Below are 23,207 nucleotides of genomic sequence, written 5' to 3'. Positions count from 1 at the left end.
TCACATGGTTTCTTTGACCGGCACGAGCCACAAGAGGGGGGCGTAGATTATCAAAGATATCAAATAAAAAAAGGCTGAACGGAGGGGCGGAAGTACACGATAATGTTGTGATGAGGACTGCAAGTGGGTGGAACAATTTAGAAGGGGGAGCACACTAGCCCGTTCACACAGCAATGCTGTCTATTAAAAGGAGAGGGGAAAATAGCGTCACTTACTTGTTATTTTAAACGTGTTTCTGTATGACGATATGTCGGAGAGCCATCCGCCTGGGACGAAGAAAAGTGAAAGTGGTCAATCCGTCAAGCGGTGGATGGGAGGAAACCGTAATGGGGAAAAAATGAATGATAAAAAAATAACGGGAAAAAATAAACAAGAAAAAATAAACGAGAAAAAATAAAGGAGAAAAAATAAACGAGAAAAAATAAATGAAAAGAAGTAATAAAAAAGAGAGCTGCATGCTCCGATTAACCCCCTCCTCCGATTCTTACCAAAGTATGCGCTGATGGACCACACGACGTAGTACAAGCTTTGCACACCCATCCATCGACCTGCACATTTGAAAAAGGGGAAACATCTTATGTAGGCACGCATATCATGTGCGAGTTTATTACCCATGTGTAGAATGTGCAAGTCGGTTTCGTGCACCGCAACCTACACAATGAACTTAATTTTTCGCGCCTCTACATGCGGACAGCTTCCCTCCCAAGTGCATACCTGTGTATCGGTTGGTGTCGATGAAGTCATAGAGAATACTTTTATCTATAGAGTTGGTGCAATTCTGAAAGACGCTCCTACGGAATGGAGAGGTGAATAAAAAAAAAAGAAAGTCGTTTGTGTGTAAGGGGTTATATTAAGATAATTCGCTACGCTTCCAAATGGTGAATTTTGTCTAAATGGTGGGTACCTAAAAACGTGGACCTTCAGAACGTCCTGGTAATTGTGTATGTAGAGAAGAGAACAGAGGAGCCTGCACAGGGGGGAGCGGTATCACATAGGGCAGGAATGACGAAATATATTTGGGTGCACGCATATATGTGTGGAGTCCGTGGGGCTCACAGGAGAAGCAGGAAAAAGGTGGCCTATTCGTTAGTGCCATTTTTAAACTATTACAAGAAGCCAATGGTCGTGAAGAAGAGGGAAACCTGGGCCCGACCCAGCGACTTTGACAGCTTTTGTGAAACTGAGGGGAAAAAAAATAAATATACATATGAATAGAAATATAAATATGTACACATTTGTGTAAATGTACGCCCACGCGTTGGCGAATGGATGGCGTGCCCCCACGAAGGCGCCTGTCCTGCCCGTGGGGGTCCTTTTCCTTCTCAAATTTTACTGTAGGTGAAAAAGGTGAGGAGGACTGGAATGACAATGTTGAGGACGCACATCAGCATGGGCGACACTTTATATTCGGACTTGAGAAACAGGGAGAAGTATTTAAACGTCATGCCTGCGGGGGGATGCAATATGAGGGGGGATAATAGTATTGCTGCGTGCACGAGTCAGCTAGGCGGACCATGTGGAGAGCCTCCTAATCAGTCGTGTAAGCGCTAACCGAGACGCTTACTCCCCCCCCCAATGGAGAAGAAAAGTCCTACCTGCCCCAGCTAGGGTAATAATGTGAGAAACGAAAACAATGTACGGTATATGACTTGTGGAGAGGCAAAAAACACGCTTCTTATCGTTTTTTTTGGAGATGAGTTCCGTCTCCTCGAGGCTCTTAACCGGGTCGATAGGATTGTTCTGCCAGAGGAAACTGATCAGCGTCTGTGGCAGGATTGTTAATATAGAAAACTGGAAAATAACAAAAATGTTTTTGATGTTCCACTTGTCATTATACACATAGAATAGGATGAGACAAAAAAAAGGTCCTAGCATGGTGGCCATTGTGCTTATGAGTTTCTGGTAGGTAAAGATGATGCTCTTCTTGCCTTTGGGGCGGGTGTATAAATAGGGGTGCATGGGTATGAGTGTATAAGTAGGGGTGCATAGGTATGGGTGTATAAGTACAAGGGTATAAGTACAGGTTTATCAGTACAGGTGTATAAGGAGGGGTGGATACGTAACGGTGCACAGGCGCAGCACGCGCGCGGCTCAGGAGGAGGGACTCACCTCGGTCTATGCTCTCTATAAAGATCGATTCCGTAATCACGTGGGAACACTCGTGCAGCATCTTCGTTACAGCAGTGACGAATATGATGAGGCCCAAACTGTTGGTGCGTATGAACATGTAGTGAATGATATTCACCAGAAGGTAGGACACAGATATAGCCTGCAACATTTTCTTCCTGTCTTTTTTATGCTTGTCGCAGTAGTACCCAACCAAGGGGGTAATGATTAAACATACTGAAGAATTAATAATGGAAAACAAACCGATGACTTTGTTCTTCCTAAACTTCAAATAAATGTAGTGGTCATGGAGAAAGGTGTTTCTCATGGAGTAGTTTATTCTGTCAAAGAACTGATGAATGAACATCAGAATGATATTTATGTGCCATCTTCTTTTCCCTTTCCATTTTTTCATTTTTTCTTCATCATTTAGTTGAGCGATGTGTGTGCGGGGGTGGGGTGTTGCTTGGGCGTGGCGACGCGCGATAAGTGGTGGAGAGGGTTGTGGTGGGGTGCCCTACTGTACTGGGGAAAGTATAACCCAACGTGGCGAAGATGCTGAACTTTGGTCTCTTCTCCCGAGGAAGTGGTTACATGCCAGATGATTTGAACGCGGGCTAATTGACGTACACACGGAAGGGGGTGGTCATCACGTCTTTAATTAACTGTGCCGATTTGTAGGCAGAAAGATGCGCACATGGATTAGCTTCACGGGGTGGTTGACTCGGCGCGCGCAAAGATGGACAGGCAGTTCTGTTTAGACGGTCTGCGAGGGGGGAAGGGCACAAGAACGGCGGTTAACACACAACACATGGAATGGGGTGTAAAAGGTGGGCAGCCAAACAAGGACACCATAAGGGGGCCCTCCTCGTGTGCACCTTCACTTGTAGTAGCGTTTGAGTGCAATCACAGATAGGCAAAATATTTCCTATGACGGGAATTCCTCGGTGTGGCCCCCTCGCATAGACAGGTAATTATCAAAACGGGTAACTTACCATCTTCCTTCGACTTGAGAGGCACCAAACAGAAGAGTAAGCAATTTTGCTTGTCGCTCATTTACAAGCATGTAGGCATAACGTACACGGGGGGGGAAAGAAAAAAAAGAAAAATATATATATATATGGAGCGGCTATAGTTGTACGTTTGCTCACGCATGATGTACGTGTTCTCTCTTGAGAGAGAACCTCCTGGCGGTGAAGGTATTAGGTGGGTGATGATGATGAAACGGTGAGATGATGCATGGGGGGGAGCAGAAAGTTTGAGATTCAAAACGCCTGTGTTCTATATACTTAAAACGGGAAGAAAAAAAGAAAAAAAAATCCAATTGAGGATAGATAGCCAGCGGAAGGAAAAAAAACGTACCAACTCTTTAAGCATTTGTAAAAGTTTCACGTGTTAAAAAATTTGCCTCTGAACGCCCGCGGACGGTGGGACTGAAGCGAAACCCTCTTATGCAGGAAAAGGGGGGGCGAGGAAGAGGCGTAACAATGAGAAAAAAATCTCGGGGAATTAACGAGGGGTACGTGGCGCAGGGCAAACGAGTGGGCGACGATAATTTACCGTTTCAAGATACGCGGAGGGATATTCAGACGGATTGGGCATTACATAGAGGGTATTACGTGGAAAGCATTACATAAAGAACACTTTTTTTTCAGTCCATTTTTAACCGCTCACTGTTTTATACATCCAAGTGAGATAAAACCTGCGTGAAACGTTCACTTTCTCTGTTGGGGCTGAAGCAGTATAGGGTAAAAAATGGCGTTTTCGGTGTTGGTTCTTCTTTCCTCACGAGATGAGCCCACTTTTTGCCAGCAGCAGTTTACCTAATGGGCATATGCATACAGAGGTGTACGCTTATTTACGCCTTGGTGAAAGCATGAACCTACGTGAGTAGGGAAGATGGCCCCCCAGTTTTTTCCTCATTTTTAACCCTCAAGCATGTTCTCCCTGTTTCGCATAGAGGACGTGATAAAGATTGAGCCTCATTTTATGGAGGAGGAGTTAAAGAATGTGATTGAATTTTTGATAAGGGCCAAGTATGTCGACAAGGTACCATCGTGAGCTGCGGCAAAATCCGTTGTGAACGCGGCAATGAACGGGCAGTAAAGGAGCAGAGTGTATGGGGGAGGGAAGAAAAAAAAAGAAAAACGTGAAACTTTCTTCCTCTTCCTGTATCGGTCAGCCAAGTTATTTAGCACATTCTTCAAGCGAAGGGGTAAACCCATTTCAGTGTGAGCCATTTAAAGGAACCTGACATCTAAAACAATTCTCTTTCTTCCTTTTTAAGGTGCTGCAAAATGTGGGTCTGTGTGTTGGCCTGTACGACATATTGGAGGTGAAGAACAGGGAGATTCTAAAAGGCACAGGGGAAATTCGATTTGACGTAATTTTCAGGCTGGTATATTTCCAGCCGTTTGAAAATGAAATTATTGAGGGCTTCGTTAAAAACTCCGATTCGAATGGAATCATAAGTAGGACACACAGCCACAGAGCAGGGTGCACGCGTAGAATCAGTTATATGTTTTTTATGTGTGCATGTGTAGCGCCCCACACATGATAAATTTCCCCCGCCCCCATGGCTGCAGTACCTACCGAAGGGGGACACACTCCAAATGGTGATACAACACGGCAAACATGGTACTCCTCCCATTCGTTTGCAGTCAGCATAGGCTTCTTCGAGAACATCCGGGTGAACTGTGCCAATTTGAGGGAGCCCAAGGAGTTGTACGACGAGAGCTACGAAAGCGACGAGAGTGATAAAAAAGAAAAATGCCTTCTTTTTGATGCGGATAAAAATGAACGACTTGGGAGCGGCAACAGTGGGAATAACCTTCCTGTGAATGACCACACCTTTTTTTTTTTTATTTTTCTTATTTTTTTGCTCATTTTTTCGTTTTCCCCTAGTGATATCGAGAAGAAAGAGTGGTTCTGGACATACGAGGGGATAAAATTTTTTTACACAAAAGATGAGTTGATCAGGGTGCGGGTGCTGGACACCTATTTTAGCGGTAGGCAAGGGGGAGAAAATAAAGAAAAACAAAAAAAAAGAAAAAAAAATACTTGACGTATGTGCATGTAAATGTGTGTACTACATGAGATCGAAAATGCGGCGACACACGGATAAATGAACGTGCACTTTATGCAGACCCCAACGAGATGCGGAAGGATCAGACGACGCCATCGATGTCCATAACGGTAAGATAGGGCAGCCGAATGGAGGCGCGGCTATACCGTTATTTCCCACGTCGCGTTGTTATTGGGGGAGTTCTTCTTATCCTCCTTCTCCGCGCGCGTTCTATCTCCTCACCCGTTCGTGTGTAATCCTCTTTTGAAGGGTACCGTGCAGCAGGACGGGTTAGGCCTGGTCAAATGGTGGAACTAGTGTGACCCGGTATGGATGTTTTATACTAACCGTGGGAAGAAGCAGTCTGTGTGTTTTTTACGGATATCCGTTTGGAGTATGACCCATTTGATCCAACACAAACGTAGCTCATTATTGAAGCTGACATGAAATGGACATCAATGCGCATGCAAGCGAGGGACGAAGTTGAGAGGGAAAAAATTGAAGCCAATGTGAACACTATGTGGACAGGGCACCTTTGAGATATTGCCCTTGCTTTTTTTTCTTTCTTTTTTTTTTTTTTTTAACATTTTAAGCAACCTGTTGGTGAAGGGGCCTCCTTTGAGTGAAGAGAAAGGAGCTTTGGAAATCCCCTACTTGTGAGTGTGTCTCCCTTAGTGTGACCCCGTTTGTTGGCTGTTCTTATATTTTCTTTTCTTTTTTTTTGTATGTCCTCCCCCATGATGGAAATTTCTGCGTACAGTTTAAGAACGAACGTGACTTGTTTAACATTTTCAAACCGGTTTGAAGTCCATTTGATGATTTACTTCTCTTCCTATGAGGAGTCCCTTTCAACACATCGTGAGACGGCATAAGGCGTTAAGCGTGTGGAGGGATGGCACCAACTAGGGGTGCGTATCATGCAGTGGTGATCACAATGTTACCGTCATATTTTCATCGCAATGTAGCGTAATATTTTTTAATCGATTTTGTGTGCATCATACGGTTCTATATCAAAAGTGACCATGTATGTTGGTACCTCCAAAATGATGTCATGTGGGATCAACAAAACGGAAGTTGCTCACACCACCATGTAGTGGCAAAGCAACGTTATTACGACAGGGTAGAAAAAAAAAAAAAAATAATAAAAAATTCCGAGCTGGAACAAAGACCACATGATATGTACATTTAAATTTTTCCTTTTTTTTTTTTTTTTTCTTTTTGGTCCATTTCATCACAAGGAGGGTGTGGTGTTCCCCTCAACTTGAGTGGTCCACCTCAGACAACTCACTCTCGTCCGATTCGATTTTGCCAGGTTGGTAAGTATGAATAAACGAGTGCTTCGATTTTATCCCATTTCCAATGTAGAAGTTAAAAAATTGCTTATTTGAGTAAACAGTAAAGGCGCCATAAAATATAAAATTGTATAGGACTATTACGTCGTAGTGGAGACTATGAGCTCCATAGTAGTGGCCAGGATTGAGGTGCTTCACTTTCCACGTGGGAGGAACTTGGTTTTCTTTTTGTGCATTAATGCCTCTTAGGATTTTTAAAGGGGGGTTATGTTTAATAATGTGTCTCATTTTGGCGTTACTTGCGTGTCCCCCATTTTTCCTGCGTCTATCTTTGGGGTAGCAGACATGTCCATTTGGCAGGAAGTTATGTTTGCAGTGAACCCAGTTTTCTAGGCGTGAAAGAGCATTTGCATCGAATTGGAACTTTTTATTTTCTATTAGGATATCATCCCCAGCATCGTGGTTGTCATGGTCAAGATCTCCGTTCGGTCTGTCTCCATCTCCCTCCTTCTCTTCTTCACCATTTTCATCACCTTCATTTTCATCTTTCGTTTCGCTAGAATCGTCACTTTTTTCGTTAGACGCATCGGAGTAATCCAGTTCATCTTCCTCTTCATCTCCCTCTTCATCTTGATCTTCATCGCTGTTTCGATTTTTCCCTCGCTTTTTTCCCTTCCCAACTGCCTGTTTTTTTTCTGCCCCTCTGGTAATGTAATACTTCCTAGGCGATATGTGCGTGTAGGACGATATGAGTGAAATGAGAGCTCTGAGATAGTGCTTTTCCTTTATGGCAATGTTTGGGAAGGCGGTTATTATTTTGTTCATATGTCCTGTCAGCATTTTATTCGTCTTACTAGCCATTTGAATGTACTCTGGAGTCGTAGGTTTTAGGAGAACCCATTCATCCGTTCCGTTCACGGACGCCCAGTAGACGTGTCTATTGACCCTCCTGTTGAAGGTGACAAAGTCTTCCTTCTTGTAGTTCAGATGGTGGTTTTCCGTTGATTTATTTTTCCCCTTCCGCTTTGTGGATTTTCTGTGGTTCTTATTTCGGTCCCTCTTCTGTTCGTCATTGTCGTTCTCTTCGTCGTCTTCTTCATCGTTCTCTTTGTCCTCCTCCTCGTCATCTTCCTCGTCGTCCTCTTCCTGTTTCCCCCCCTCTCCTGATGCGGGCCCTCCGCTGCTTGAGGACTCCTCTCCATTCGAGTCCTCCGAAGGTGCCGATTTTTTCCCTTTCCTATGAAAGAGGAAGCTGGAGTTTTCCTTTAGAAGCCCTTCCAAAATGTAGTAGTCGTTCTTTACGCCTTTGAGTATTCCCCAGAAATGTAGGGACACCAATTCATTTTTATATTTTTCGAGGACATCTTTCACGGATTTATTGATGAGCCAAACAGAATCGCTCCCTATGTGGTATCCTGCCCAGTTAATTAATTTGGCTTGCTCGTAAAAATTTTTTAAAAAAGGTAACTGGATACGTTTAGGCTGCACTCTCTGCTGGAGTGAGAATTTTATTTTGGCTAGCCAGTCCTTTTTGTTTTTTATATAGTTGTGCAGTATGTAGTTGTCTAAATTGACGTCCCTCAAGTTGGAATCTTTGGATGTTTTGCCCCTTGCGCGGTGGGATGAAGAGGCATATGATGCGGAAGACGAAGCCAAAACAGAGTCCCCCTTCTTACTTTCCTTTATATGACTAGAGATCATTTCAAAATGCTCATAAGACTTTTCTGGCTTCTCCACGATGATAAAATTTATCACGTCACATATGTGCTTGTACACGGATTGTCCATTTTCGTCTCGGCTTTTCAGGTAGTCCTTGGCGTTGTTAAGTGAGAGCATCAGGTTGTTCTTCATCCTGTCTGTAATGTTTGTGGAGTGCCGTTTGGGGTCAATGGAGTATAATTTTTTTTTAGGAGAAGTGTGCTGTGGATAGATGGGATGCAGTGTGTCCAGTTAAGGCCTCTCTATGCTTGGCTATGCTTGGGTTAACTTAGCCTCTTCAGTCATTTCAGCCTTTTCATCCTCTCCGGGGAGATCATCAGGGGAGTAGAGGAGGAAAAAACCCTCATATGAGACGCCCCACTATTCCTGATAGGCGTGTACGTCCAGATGAGCGTTATCAATCGGAAGATAAAACGACGAAACAGGAAATTAATTTGTCCCACATGACATTGTAGCGGAGAAGATCACTTTTGCTTGTCACTACGGAGTCCTCTAAAATGTCAATGCTACGTAGGGAAGTGCGTTCTGTGGTGTTAGGCGAATGGGTTTAATTTTTTTCTTAAGGGGGGAGACATGTAAAAGTTGGACCGGATGTGAAAAAAGAACGTTACTCTTTTAGAGGCAATTCTAATTCTCATTTGGTGCAGCAATGTCACTACGTGCCGTTACAATGTTGGCCGGGGATGGAAGCACATTTTGGAGATTCAGTGTGTGGAAGGGTGGAAAAGCGAAGCATCACTTTGTGCATCGTGTCCGCAGGCATCTAGGAGGGGTGTAATGCGAAGGTCCTCTTTGATCCCGTTTAGACGCAATGAAGAAGGGAGGCGATTCTGCAGTGTTTCAATTGGACTGATGGATGGATGAATCACATTGGTCTGTCCACCTTTCTCGACATGTGGAAGTGTCATTTGGGGTACGCTCCAAATTGGGAAGGGAGAAAAAAAAAAAAAAAAAAAAAAATGACGCCTCTTAAGACAGCTAGCAAAGGGTATAAAATGGCCTCATTTTTTCATCTTTTTTTTTTTTTTTCTTCATTTTTTCACCATTTCGAAAATGTGCACGGGGATACCCACCAACGGAGAGCACAATTTTTCAAATTTGTCCCCATCACTTCGTTGGTGACGGGTGGGGGAATGTAGATTGTACGCTGCGCGGACTTGTAAAGAGGGTAAAAAAAAAAACTTGTTAAGAAGTTATCTCCACAAGGAGCTCATTTATGCCACCAAAGTGTGTGAGAAGGATGCACATGTGCATACGGATGGTCTGAATGAGCTCCACATGGTTTAACTTCTTCACTGTACTGCTTTTCCGTTGGCACGATCGGCCATGTTAACATATGGGTGCAGTGATGTGTCCCCTTTTTGAGGGATTCTACGCTCACTGACCTGTACATGCCCCCGTGCCTATTGTTGGGAGCTCATTTAGAAGGCGTGCGTATGTTTCTTCTCCGTGCCCTTTTGGCCCCCTCCCCTGCAGCCGATATGCCCCCAAAGCTGCTTTTACTTAATCGAACTCGCATTTGAGTGGGCCAGGCGTATACCATCTTGATAGGGTGAGATAAAATGGATTTCCGAAACTGCGTGTCGAGCGACGACTATATGTTCGAAATAAAAAACAATGAGCAGCTCTTCGATGGGAGCAGAATGGTGAGCAATATCAAACCGCTATGGAGCTTCAAAGGACACGATAACTCCATTGAGGGGATCCATCTCGTGGGGGAAAAGGAGTTTGCAACGATTTCGCACGACTGTCTGGTCTCCGTGTGGTCATGGGAGGGTGAAAAAAAAAGCGGAACGAACGTAGTTGACGTAAAAAGTGCGACGAACATGAAGAACATTAAGCTGGATAACCCGATCCTATGTTCCAGCTATCATGAGAGGAAGGGGTACTTGTGTGCCGGAATGACAAACAGAGATGACAACATATCCATAATCGACATGGGCGAAAAGAAGGTTAAAGAAATAGTAGATAGCCAGTGTAATTCTATTTTTTGCATAAACTATTTTGATGAAAATAAAATGACATATGGAAGCAAGGAAGGATCCATTTGTTTAACAGATTTGAATAAAAAAAAAAATGTATACAGATATGAAGAGATAGGAGATTGCCTAAATTACTGCACTTGTAATGAGGAATATAAGGTACACATTTTTAGTTCCTACAAGGGGAACATGCTATTTTTTGATTTCAGACAAGCATTGCCTATTCATAAAAATAGCGATTTACACTCCAAATATTCGATCAATACGGTTTTCTCAGATGGGAGTTGCTTATACTCAGGAGCATCAGATTGTTTAATAAAAAAATTTGACTTACGTTTTCTTGATGAGAAGAAGCCGCTGGAAATATACGTTGGGCATACTTCACCTATTCGTTTTTTATCTTTCTCGAGAAAGTATGATAATCTCTTCTGCTCTTCATCAGATAATGGAAGTATAAAACTCTGGCAGACTGAGAAGAATGTGGATGGAATGAACAGATCAGGTATGTCTATAGCTTGCCCAGTTTCTACTCCTGGGGAGGGTGCAAGTTGTTCCTTTCTCCCCCCGCTTCCTGGAGACTTAACCACCAAAACGGCTACAGAAAGGAACAAAAATGGAGGAAAGAATTTCCTACAGTTGAATAAAAAAACGGTCAGAAGTAACCGATCCAGTTCTATCGTATCTCAGTGCAACTATAGAAAATCACCTGACTTGTTTAGAAAAGAAAATAGCAATAAGAATTATGAAAAATTGGGGAAGGTGGAACGGACTAGCATGCTTGACACGTATAGGAAAAGGACGTTGACTCCAAATGTGCAGAGCATCCATGACAAGAGAGTCCAAGTCATGTCCAGGAACGAGTTATTTAACATTATAAAGAGGAAGAGTGTCAATAGTAGGAAGGAGATCGCGCCTAATTTTGGGAGTAAAATTTATTTAGGGAACGCCAGGGAGGGAACTACTCAGGGAGAAGTCAAAGGCGCGAGGACCTCCACCAAGTTAAAACTATCACTAACATCCCAGCATTGTGCAAACACCTCTAAGCATAGTACCAGTTGTAAGAACTTCAAGGGGAAAAACAGAATTAGCATAAGCGTATCCAATGACTCCACCAAGGGAGGGGGCAACCAAGTGGGGTTGAAACCCAACCAGTTTGACATACCCTTCCTACTTTTTAATGAAAGCGAATTAGCCAGCTCTCAGGCCAAGAAAATTAAAATAAGGCACTCCACTCTGTCGATGTTGAACCATAGGAGCCGCGTTTCCGCGATGGTGTGGGTGGGTGACTTGGTTTTGTCTACTTCGTGGGACCAGACGGTGAAGTGTTGGGACGTTCGTGGGCACGCCCAGGAGTAGCGGTAGGGAAGCGGTGCAGCGTCGGAGTGGCGAGAGCCTAACTAAATGACCGCACCCCCCGTTGCAGTCCATTCAATTGCGGTTGCGCTCCATTTCGCTCTTCGGCGTTCACATTATGTGCTATGGTGTGGAAGCACCTGCGCATGGCTAAACTCTGTTGTCGACCGCTTCTTCCCCTGCTGCTGCTGCTACCGCATTTTCCCTAATTGTCAACTCATGTGATGGGTTTTTCACTCTCCACCTTGGAAGTGGACACATCCCTGTGGCACTCCCCTCTTTTGAATAGACGCCGACGAAGGAATGACCCGTTCGTTTGGCTTTCCTGTTTTGCTTCCCAGTCTGGCTTCCCAGTTTGGGCACTTTTCCTTTTCTTCATATTTTTCTCACCTCTTTTTTTTCGCGCAAAACAAAAATAGTTTTTCTTAAATTTTTTTTTTTTAAAACGCAAAAATGTTCTTACGAGGTGGTAAAAAAAAAAAAAAAGAAAAAGAGAAAGAAAAGAAAAGTTGGAGAAATCGATTAGAGGATGTGAAGGTGTGGTGTCGCAAAAGGGTTGCGAAGTTTTAGCGTGGGGGAGGAAACGCATCAGGCAAATGTGGAGGGAATTTTCTTTTCCCCTGTAGGTCTCCCCCATCTTTTCCTCTTCGAAGAGGTAAGATGGTTAATGAAAAGAAAAGCAAAGTTCCTGGGGGAGTGACAACTAAGTATATAGCTGTGTACGTATAGGTGGGAAGATAGGGACACTCTGTTGATGGGCACCTTTTTTTTTTCTCTCTCTCTTTTTTTGTGTGAAAACCCTACACCGCATGTTCCTTTTATAACTCGTCTTTTTCGTTCGCCTTGGGGTCCGAATCGTCCTGAATGAACTCAGGCAATGTTTGTCCCTTCAGCATGGTAAATTTAGCATCTCCTCCGGATATTTTTTCCAAAAGTTTTTCAACATTTTCTTTCGTGGCAACCAAATCTTCGTTCAGTTTTGCGTAACGAATTCGCTTGTACGGGTTGAAGACGACGACGGAGGGATACTTCTTCACTTCGAACAGGGCCCGGAAGTTGGTCTCCGTGGCGATGTCGATCCACATGTATCGGAAGTTGATTCCTCTGCGGGGGTGTAGAAGTGGAAGTTGTGCACTAGTTAGGCATGGTGTCTAGGTTAGACGCAGCAACGCGGGCAGAGACCGAAATGGGCCAGGCCAATCATAGTTCCGCTAACACGTTACGCATCCATAGGCGAGTGCGGTGCCCTGGACTTACCTTCCATCTATGTGTGGCTTGAACTTCTCCTTGAGCGAGAGGAGCATGTCGATTTCTGTTTTTTCTAACTTGTCCCCCTCTTTCAAATAAATGAGACAGAGTCCTTTGTCCGCTTTCTTAAAGCAAATGTCTCCGTGTGACATTTTGGTGAACTTAGGGACCAGTTCGAACTTCCAGGGTTTGTCTACGGTTTTATCTGGAGATATGTCGAAGCCTCCACCGAGAACAAATGTCTCTGAATGGACATTTAGCCAATCGAACATGCTAAGAAAGTTGGGCTTACCCTTATAAGTATCTACCAGTTTGCTCTTTTTTAAAATTAGTATAGTGGGGAAGGTTTTTATATTGTACTTCTGGACAAGGTCATTCAATTCGTTGTTAATGTAACAGAACATTAGCTTTCTGTTGAAGCTGTTACTTAGAGCATTGAGTACATAATTGGGTTTCTTCTTGTTACTGAAGATAAGGACCTTGGGCATATTTTCATGTTTGGAAAGGAAAACAGTAAAATCCTTTTCGTCTTTAATGACATCAATTTTGGATGGAATGAGGTAGGTGTATTTTTTTAAATTCACTTCATTCATTTCTTCACTGAATATAAATTTGGGCATTGGGTTTATAGGGTATATCAGCAAGTGGTGCTTATTTGTGCTTTTATAATCTGGGACGTAGAGGGACAATTCACTTTCACACAGGCCCGGATTTTCATCACAGTCAGCTATACACAGGGTGAAGATCCCTTTGAACTTGGCTGCGACATCGTTGTACTTTTTTATTACGTCTTTTATATTCTTGTTCGTTTTTTGAAAAAACAGAACGGAGAAAACCTTTTCGCTTCTAAATTTGTTAACTACTGTGTTGAAGTTGTGATTATTCACGATCTGTAAGTCGTGCTTTATGGACTCTAGGAGGGACACTGCCTTGCAGGTCTTGTATAGGAGTAGCACGAGAAGAAGCAGGATGGATACCTGCGCTGAGCCAAATGGGCGTTTCATTTTGTTCCTCAGGGGGGAGAGGGGATCTTTTACATTCAATCACTTTGCCTATTTTTTCGTTAGCGCTTCTGCGACTCGCCTTTGTGAAGGGGTCTGCTCCCGGTTCGTCTCTCAAGAAGGGGGGCTCTCTTTTTGCTGTATTGAATGTGTGTTCTGTATGTGCGCGACTTTAGAGGGTTGCCTAGAGTATGCAGTGAGTACCTGGCAGAGCCTACCCCGTAAACGGCATAGGCCCATACGCTACGTACTCCAGCAAGGGTTCCAGCACAAGCTCATGCTCAGGATGGTAACTCCCTCAAAGTGAGCAAATCAATCCTCTTTTTCACAGTGCTTCCTCGGAAGGCATCAAAAATATATTCATTCACATGCTGTGGAGAGCTTTACCATTAGGTGACAATCTTGGATATACATGGCATTCTTAGAAAAAAAAAAAAAAAAAAAAGAAAGCAATGTTATGGAGGAGTATACACGGAAAAATGCAGGGATATTACAAATATCATTTCTACGGGGGTATCACATACTTCACACTTGTGTACATTTCGAATTTTTCCTCTAGGGGGGGCAGAAAAAAAGGGAAAAAATAAGAGGAAGAAAAAAAAGGAAGCAACAAAAGGAAGAAACGAGGGGAAAAAACAAAGGGATGGAATCAAAATGGGGGGCGAAAGATTGTAAGGGCAAAAATAAAAAGAGAACTAAACTATTCATATAGCGAGGCACCCCTAGGAATAAACAAAAAAGCAATGCTCTTTTACGCCTCGGCCAAATGTGTATACTTAAGGAGAGCGGCAAAACGGGGCAACCGTAATGGGGGTGCTCATAATGACCGTGCTGTTAGGCGTATGGTTTATAAAGCTCCCTTCTGAAGTGCCTTTAGTAATGAGCCCTAGAAATACCCACCTAGGGACGCCCACTAGGGGCTCTCACTTTAGGAAGCCCCATATGGGGGAACTCGTTTCGGGGAACTCACCTTAATATAGCCCAGCGACCAGTTGCGATCGAAGACACTGCTTCGTGTTACTAGGGCGGAGCCTAGAAATTGCCCCTTCCCCTAAAACCGAGACTTCCCAACATTGTCGCCCTTTTTGTTCCTGCACGATAAGAGTGTGTTGCGTCCGCTCACTGGCTTTATTTCTGGTTCTCTCAGTTTCGGTTCGCCCGCTTTCGCCACGTTTGCGTCCTCTAGAAAGGGTTTTACATCCTGGCCGATTCGTCTCTCATCGCGTGGCGCGTTTTTCTTCTTTTTCCGCTAGGCTAAGGTAGCGCCTCAAACTTGGCAAAGAGGTGAGGCAAGCGGAACTAGAAGGGGGGCCCCCCCAATTTATGAGAAAAACAGCGCAACGAAGTGGCACAACGAAAAGGCACCCTGCTTTATACCATTGCTCCTATTTCCACATTACGGTTAAGCTAAATGATGTGGGGAAACGTTACGCCACTAGGTTGAGTGGCAAATGGAGTACCTACATTTTCACACGCAGGGAAGAAAGCACTCCAGGGTGAAAAAGTCGAGGGTGAGAAAAAGTAAAGGATATTTTTACTTCTGATTTTTTTTTCCTGGGTACACAATTAAACCTATCATTCGAACGAGCTTCCACTCCTTTTTTTTTTTTTTTTCTGTTAAGCGTGTAACGAGACTGAGCTTTGTTCCTTCCTGCTAGCAAATATGCGCAGGTAAACTTCAAGCGCTTGTTGCGTTAGACCATCTTGAGGGTCCACTATTGTGAAGACCTGTTTGATAAGACTGCATACGCGAAGCAAGGACATCCCCTCCAAATTAATACTGCTGCTTCCGGGGAATACACTCCTCTTGAACGTTATTGAGAAAACAGCTAGGAAGAAAAAACGCTGGATGTTACATTTTCCTTGGACATGCTAGCGCGCGTTTTTACGCCTAACAGACCGTCCACCCACCGTTTCCTGCTAACAGGTGGGGGGTTCGTACCACATTGTTCGTAGTGCCGAATGGAGGAAAACAGAAGAAGAAATCACTTCGGCGGAAATTCCTACGTGATGGCTACCTCCTTTTGATCTTCCTGCTGGCACATTTTCGTGAGCAACGTTGTTAAGGGAACATTACGAGGATGTGTCAAAACAGAGGTGTATCTGTCCCCCTCCCCTCCGCCAAATGTGCGCATAAATTTGTGCACGCGTAAACATATCCTAGCAGCGCTGGCTAACCGCTTCTTGACGATCCCTCCTGTCCTAATCTCCACGATGAAGGATAATGCGAACCAGGAAGGTCGCCCGGAGGAAGAAATTAGCAATGCCCCGAGGGAGACCAATTTGAAGAATTTCGAAAAGACCTTGTAAGTTTTGTATGTCGAGGGAATTGCGCTACGTTAACGTGTTGCACGTGAATGTGTTGCACGTGAATGATGTGTTCAGAGGGGTACACATGCCTTGTAGAGGGGAGACCATACCTCAGGGAACTCTTCCCCCCCACACACATAAAGTGTTGCTTCCTCAAATGAGTGGGACAGAAGCGTCACTCCTGAGTCACATACCCAACACTGCATAAATGGGTGTACTTCTCCAAATGTGGACAACCACATAGATATGCTCTCTTATTTTTGTACTATCCCCAATTGACAGCATCCACGACTGGCAGAAGGCACTAAGGCGCGTAGAAGAAGGAAGGAAATGTTGCGAACACCTGAGTAGAATCTTCCAGGAAATTATTTGCATCGAAAAGGAGTATGAACAGAACTTGAGAAAGTTGTGTAATTCATTCAAACAATTTAGTGACGAATCATCTGGGATTAAAAACGGAATAGAGAGTCTAAAAAAAAACATCGAAAGGAGATGTGAGCAGATAGCCGATTTTATTAACTGTGTCGAAAGTGAAATAATATATAGTACCCTCAACACTACGCTAATTAATCACAAAAATGTATATGACCAGATTAGAACAGATGGAATGGAAAGTGATAAAATGGTGGAGAGGACTAAAAGTGACACGGTAAAATATGTTGAAAATTGTGTAAGTGCCTACGAGAATTTAGTGGATTGTATTCACGTCTTTCACAATAGTACTTACTACCATCCGCTGAAGCGGATTGAACTCTCCAATGTTTGTATACATAAATATTTACTAGCCAAAAAGAGGGAGTATGAATATAAGAACATCATAAATAATGTGAATCAAGTGGAACTGGAAAAAGAGAAAAAAATGAAAAGCATTTTGTACTCTCTTGAATCGATGGACTACAAGAGAATTTCATGTATAAAGGATAACGTGATGAAATACTTAATTTTTTTTACCTCCTATATTAGGAACGTGCAATATGATCTGAATGCCTGCATTGATGTGTTTAAAGATGTGGACGCCGTTCGGGAGATCGAGGAATACTGCGAATTGTATTGTGCGAGGGGTGGCGCTGCTGGGAAGATACAATGCGAGGATTTCTTCCTTTACAATAATATTGTCTCGTGGCCAATGCTAATAGATCACCGAAATGAGTTTAACTCTGTTGGGGTGGGATCTTCGTACGGTAGTCGAGGTGATCGCCCTGAGAAGGACGACTATGTGAGAAGCACGAGGAGTAAGTATGGCAACTTATTCTCCTCCCTCTTCAACGTTAACGTGTACAAGAATTTGATTCAAAGTGAGCACGGCGAAAGGAGGAGGGGCACGGAGAGCAAAGGGGTCACCAGTGTTTATACGAATATTTTTAACGAAATTGTTTTTTTTAACAAGAAGGAGGTGAGCGGCGGGGAGGAGAACGAAGCAGGGGAGAACGAAACGGGGGAGGATGAGACCGGGCGTAGTGATCCGGGTGGAAATGCTGACTGGGAGGAGAACCCTGGCCAGGTGCCCAGACCGAGTGACGCAGTCAGCCAACGTAAGGGAGCCCTTCGCCGGGGGGAACAAAACGAAACAGGGGAAATGCCTGCACAGACAGGCGAAGAGGAACCTAATGAGAGTGAGGGCAATTCGATGGTGAGGCCGTTTCCACCAGGGGAAGTATCCCCAACGGGGAATGAGCTCGTAGAGGATGGACATGATGTGGACCCAAATGAACGTGGGCAGGTTGTTGATCTATCAGATGGCACTGCCGCAGAGGATTGTATCAAAAGGGAGTTTGTTAAGGTGGAAAATCTCCACGAGGGTGGCATAAATCGCGCAGAAGAGGTAGACAAACGGGGAAGAAACCCTGAGGGGGGAGGCCATGGACATAGTGTCAAACGTAACAGTGTGCACTGCGAGTCTGATCTGAGTTACACGTACGTAAGGGACATGCTAGAAAGGGAGGAGACGCAGAACGAGGACTCAGACAGCGGAAGAAGCGAAGTGAATTATACAAACCGATTTAAAAAAATGGAAATTTTTTTTCAATTTTATTTGAAAAATTTATTTCATGGAAATTTTACGAAAATAGAAGAATTCAACATATCATCATATTTCAACGTGTACAATAATCGATTAATTTTTTGTGAGTGTCTAATGTATTATGTTAAGAAGGGGAAAACTTTTTTAAAAAATATGAACGGCATGGTTATATTTGCAAGAATTATTTTGTCCTTTTTGGATTACTGCGATTTGTACTTTGATTACTGGTGTTCCATCTATATTTTGGTTGCTTCGGAAAATTTTTATTTTGAAGTGGAGGAAAATTATCACTTCGATGTTAAGCAGTTGTTGGAGGAGTGCCATTTTTTTGAGAAGTTTAAAAGGGGAAAGAGAGCCGGTAGGGGGGAGTCCCCAATGGAGGCAATCCAAATGAACGCTGGTCATGTGAAGGGAAGGAGAAAAGACACCCTTGCGATGGACGATTCTTTCATTATGGATGAGGATGGAAATGGAAAGGGGGGTTCATCTAAGCCACATAACGCGCGGGTGTTCTCCAAGGTGAGTATGACAAGTAGCAGAGTGAGGAGGAGGGTCGTGAATATATACGAGAGTAGGGACGATGTGGAGAAGGAAGGCGATGTGGAGAAGGAAGTCGATGTGGAGAAAGAGGGCGATGTGGAGAAGGAGGGCGATGTAGAGAAGGATGACCAGGTGGACGACCACTTCACTGGTGACGCTCCTGCGCTAGGTGATGTAGAGGGTAGCGGACAGGAACAAGTAATAACAAGGAGAAACGGGTTCAGTGCATCCAGGGAAGAACCTCCAAATGATGACTTCCCGGAGGATTTGGAAAGGAAAGACCAAAGGAAGGAAAATTGCGAACAAGAAGTGAACGCAGAAGAAAAGAAGAATGGCGAAACGAATATTCCCATGAGAGGTGACGAACGCGAAATCATAGAGACTAGTGGGAAGACCCCACGGAGGAAGAAAATCCTGTTGCACAAATTTGTGTATGCCCACAACCTTTGGAACAACATAAAGTTTTGGGAAGTGAGTCTCTTAATTATGATTTCGGAAATAATCCAAGAAAGTGTTTTACTGGAAAAACTAAAATACGAAAACAAAGAATCGCTGATTAAAAAGTATTTTTTCTTTTTTAAATATTTTAATTTCTACAATAGTATGATTGACTTTGGATTGTCAATTAACCAAATTGGTTTGCTCCTAAACAAAGTGTTTCACAGTTTTGACTTAAAGAATGACCCCATTTCTCGCAAATATTTTTTCCAAATCATTGACATTGCCACGAATAAAAAGATCACTCTGAATTATATTAAGACGGATGTCGGTAATTTGAACACGGAGTATAAGAAGTACTACTTGCAGTACTACAACAACTATTTGAATGACGACAGTCGCCACTGGGGGAAGAAGCTTTGATATGCGGCCCACCTATTGGGTCGGGAGGGGGCGAATGTACGCGTGGGGCGTATATCGGGGGTAAAGCCTTCGCATTTGTTTTTTTTCTAGTACAAGATTTGACATTCTAAAAAGAGTGACGCTTCTGAGGGGGTACACTTCGAGCTTTTTTTCCCTTGATGGAGTTGCTCCCTCGGAACGCGCCACCCGTCCCCGTTGTTTACTCCTTTGTCTCTGCTTTGCATTCCCCTGTGTGTGGCGCATAAAGTTCACGTTCACCATTGCGCATTTTTTTTTTTCCACAAGGAAAAGAAGCAATTACGAAGTGAGCATGAAATTGCTGGTTCGTCAGAAAAAGGAAACATCTGTTGCACCCAATTACGCGATTGTGTGTGTTACGGATGGGCCGTGGGGAATACGATTGTTTAGTCCCCTTGTAATTGCTACATGGGATTATGTCATTTATTTATTTTTTAAGCTCCTCCCTCTTCCTGCTGCGAACTTCTGTGTGCACACATATGGAAGAAAGGTTACGGAAGTTTTGACGAGTTTTGTGGAGCATGCACTGCTTCTATTTTAGACTTTCCGAAATGGGTGCTTAAAATTGGTCAGGTGAAAAAAGAAAAAAATTACCTACAATGTAGCTCTGTTGTGTGCTTTTTTTTTTTTTCCTTTGGCTACATTTCTGCCCTTTCACGTGGAAATACATGTGATGAGATGTATTTCAAAAATGGAGAATACCTCGACACCGTACAACCATTTGACGTGGTGACCTTTCATAGGGTAAGCATTTTTTTTTTGCGAAATGCAAACCGAGTGACCTGGTTTAAATTTTGTTCACCATCAGTGAGGAAGGATCAGCGGGGGGGTCAAACATCATATATTTTGAAAGGGGTAAAAAGTTGTAGAAGCACAATGTATCCTAAAAAGGGGCGAATTGGTCTCCACCCTGCACTACACAAGACCCTTATAGTAACAACATTGTGGAGGGTACAAGTTTGATTACGTGTTTTCCATATCAGTTTATATCCCCTGGTGTACATTTTTTATTTTGCTGAACAAACTATGCCATTCGTGAAACGTTTTACACGTATGCGAGTAATTTACGTGTTTTTATTTCGATGATAAGCATAATGTAAGTCCACAAAAGGGCACATTCTGACAAAATTAATTTATATATGGTTTTTTTTGTACAGTTCTGGGGAACCATTAATAGAGCAAAATTGTTATGTTTTTTTTTTCAAATTTTGGCAGCATTTTTATCCGCACAAAATGTATACAGGGGGAACCTGTAAAAAGAGCATGCGAATTTTTTCCTATTTATTCATTTTTTTAAATGAAGTAAAATGTTCCTCCTCCTTTTCTTGCCAAGAAGTATACATACATATCAAAGAAAAAAGGGGAAATTTTGTACGATGGCTGCATCATTGTAATGACAATGTAACATACACATATACTCATCTATGCAACAGAAAAAATTTTCATTTTTCGCGAATGTCTTGAAGGTAAATGGGGGGTTGGCTTAGCCAACCGGCAGCAATGAGAAGCATATGTTGCTGTGTTTGCACTTGATGGTATGGCATCCCTTCTTTATATGCATGCTTTACGATGAAGAGTAAAAAGAGTGTTATATGAATCAGTTCGTGCGGGCATACAAACGTTATTACTACATATAAAGTACGTGCCATTTCCTCGGAATCATTGTCGTTACTTACGTTTATTCCCATTGGGCATGTTGCCGCGGCGTTGCATGTATGTTCGTATAATAGGTACATAAAGTATATTACTATATATATTATTATGCAGGAATTTTTCGTGCGCTTTCTTTGAATGGCCAACCAAGTCATCCATTTTTAACGCACCTCGCGTTGCTTCGTTCGGCCAGAGAGGCGTGAAAGTCTGCATTAACTCTAACGTTATCATATATATTATATGCGTACAATGCAATACCCGTTTGTAATTTTGACCGAGCTGCGCGCAAGTACTGAAGTTTTTACAAAAATGCTGAATTGACTATTGTTGCAAAAACCCATTTCAGCCATTTGGAAATGATTAAAGCGAAGTTGTAACTTTTGAATTTGTTACATTTATTTACGAAAAATATGCGTTCATGTAGCTATAGTTTTTTTTTTCTATTTTTTCCTTTTCCTTTCCTTTTATTTTATTTTTTTTTGTTTCCGAGCGTAAAACCTTGGCATTTTTTCTTTTCTTCATAGGTGAAAGGAAAAAAAAAAATGGTTATTTAAAGAGTTACATACCTTTGTTAAGCTAAAAAAAAATTAAAGGAAATTTTGTTTGTACCATTTTACGTGTATATATTTACTTATTTATTCGTATACTATTGTGGAAAAAGCGGAAATTTCTTCAGCCTCTCTTTTGGGAGAAAAATTAAATAAAACCAAAATTTGCAAATTAATCCAAAATTAAAAAAGAATATTAAAAAATAAATAAAAAAAAAAAAATTAATTTCCAAAATCAGTTTTATGTATTCATATGTACACTATACATTTACGTATATACGCATATGCAATGAATGCTTTTGGCCGATATGGATACATTGCTTCCTGTTAAGGAAAACTAAGTGGGGACGCATGCGTGTTATTATTATATGGTATGCCCCTTTTGTGTATGCACAGTAGGGGAACACACTTTTTCCATGGTCACGTTGATGCGCTCCTGTTTTTTTCTTTTTGCATTTTCCAGGATTAGCCAATTGTACCTCTCTTGATTTAATGCGTGTTTTTGTCCTAGCAAATTTGCAAAGTTGAAATTGTGTCCTTTTTCCTTTGCCCTTTCCCCTGGCATTTTTTCTGCTCGTTCCTTTTGAATTTTTTGCTGCCTTTTTTGTTTTACATTTTTGGCTTGCAATTTTTCCGCGCCGACTTGCCCCCTTTTCCAACTTTCCAGTTCGTCCAACCAGCGCCTCTACCTTCAGATTTAGTTCCATTTCTCCTTTGAGAAATTCCCACGTATGAATCATCACACAGAGAGAAGGCCACAGAGAAGAGGAAGAAGCTAAACATCTGTGCGCCTTTTGTTTGCAACATTCTATAGTGCGTCCGTGTCTCATATATGTACTGGTATATATGAGTACGTACATTTGTGCGCACATTCATGCGAGTGAGAAAATGTTTTTTTAAAGGTGCATGGGTGTGGCGATAAAGCAAATAAGCGCGTGAGTAGCTGATCCTATAGCAGATGATCATGTGAGTGAATAAGCTGGCGGACAGGTGAACAGTGTAGCCAAGGAGAAGGAACAAGAATAAAACAAGAAAAGGCAAATTTGACACAGTAAAATAGGGTTTCCCCCCTTTTTTTTTATGAATCGAAACGGAGACAAAGTGGCGGAGGCTGCCAAATTTGATCAACTGTAGCCCTATGATGATTTATTCCTTTTGAATAAATAGCACTGTTCGCGTATCTCAATATACGTGCATGTGTGTTTATGCTCTACACCCCCTAGTAGGAAGTGTAGTGCGGCCTCCAACCATGTTAACGTGAGGACAGAAAAGACAAACCTTGACTGGTCAATTTGTTAATGAACAGAAGAGTAGCTCATTAAGAATGTTTACACATAGTTTGTGGACACAATTTGTGTTCGTAAATGTGCCAATATATCGCGTCCATAAATTGGGCTCCTTAAATTTTTTTTTTTCTTTTTTTTTTTTTTTTGTACAAAACACCGCGTTTGGTGTGCGCTAGAGATAAGCAAACACGAACGCTTGCGTGGCC

At 42.6% G+C, this 23,207-nt stretch overlaps 6 protein-coding genes across 6 annotated transcripts; 3 read left to right on the top strand and 3 right to left on the bottom strand.

Moving 5' to 3' along the window:
• On the bottom strand, positions 1–2,521 carry C922_04019 (hypothetical protein; the record flags this gene model as incomplete). The annotated part of the gene is made up of 9 exons (XM_008819604.1): positions 1–74; positions 216–266; positions 489–548; positions 715–791; positions 905–967; positions 1,111–1,180; positions 1,334–1,447; positions 1,596–1,928; positions 2,110–2,521. 9 exons carry the CDS (start codon positions 2,519–2,521, stop codon positions 1–3), a joined length of 1,254 nt encoding a protein of 417 aa, XP_008817826.1.
• Positions 2,522–4,044: 1,523 nt separating this feature from the next.
• On the top strand, positions 4,045–5,310 carry C922_04018 (DNA-directed RNA polymerase III subunit RPC8; the record flags this gene model as incomplete). The annotated part of the gene is made up of 4 exons (XM_008819603.1): positions 4,045–4,155; positions 4,394–4,577; positions 4,767–5,114; positions 5,252–5,310. 4 exons carry the CDS (start codon positions 4,045–4,047, stop codon positions 5,308–5,310), a joined length of 702 nt encoding a protein of 233 aa, XP_008817825.1.
• A 1,116-nt stretch (positions 5,311–6,426) lies between these two features.
• On the bottom strand, positions 6,427–8,313 carry C922_04017 (hypothetical protein; the record flags this gene model as incomplete). The annotated part of the gene is made up of 1 exon (XM_008819602.1): positions 6,427–8,313. The coding sequence occupies one exon, from the start codon at positions 8,311–8,313 to the stop codon at positions 6,427–6,429; it is 1,887 nt and encodes a 628-aa protein (XP_008817824.1).
• Positions 8,314–9,743: 1,430 nt separating this feature from the next.
• Positions 9,744–11,519, top strand: C922_04016 (hypothetical protein; the record flags this gene model as incomplete). The annotated part of the gene is made up of 1 exon (XM_008819601.1): positions 9,744–11,519. The coding sequence occupies one exon, from the start codon at positions 9,744–9,746 to the stop codon at positions 11,517–11,519; it is 1,776 nt and encodes a 591-aa protein (XP_008817823.1).
• Positions 11,520–12,334: 815 nt separating this feature from the next.
• Positions 12,335–13,768, bottom strand: C922_04015 (hypothetical protein; the record flags this gene model as incomplete). Its single annotated transcript, XM_008819600.1, has 2 exons — positions 12,335–12,620; positions 12,774–13,768. 2 exons carry the CDS (start codon positions 13,766–13,768, stop codon positions 12,335–12,337), a joined length of 1,281 nt encoding a protein of 426 aa, XP_008817822.1.
• Positions 13,769–15,979: 2,211 nt separating this feature from the next.
• On the top strand, positions 15,980–19,496 carry C922_04014 (hypothetical protein; the record flags this gene model as incomplete). Its single annotated transcript, XM_008819599.1, has 2 exons — positions 15,980–16,071; positions 16,358–19,496. The coding sequence occupies 2 exons, from the start codon at positions 15,980–15,982 to the stop codon at positions 19,494–19,496; spliced, it is 3,231 nt and encodes a 1,076-aa protein (XP_008817821.1).
• Positions 19,497–23,207: the final 3,711 nt, after the last annotated feature.

This window comes from Plasmodium inui, assembly GCF_000524495.1.
Source record: "Plasmodium inui San Antonio 1 unplaced genomic scaffold supercont1.19, whole genome shotgun sequence".
Classification (NCBI taxonomy): Eukaryota; Apicomplexa; class Aconoidasida; order Haemosporida; family Plasmodiidae; genus Plasmodium; species Plasmodium inui.
The sequence above is the reverse complement of the archived record's forward strand: the minus strand, read 5'-3'. Positions and strand labels throughout refer to the sequence as shown.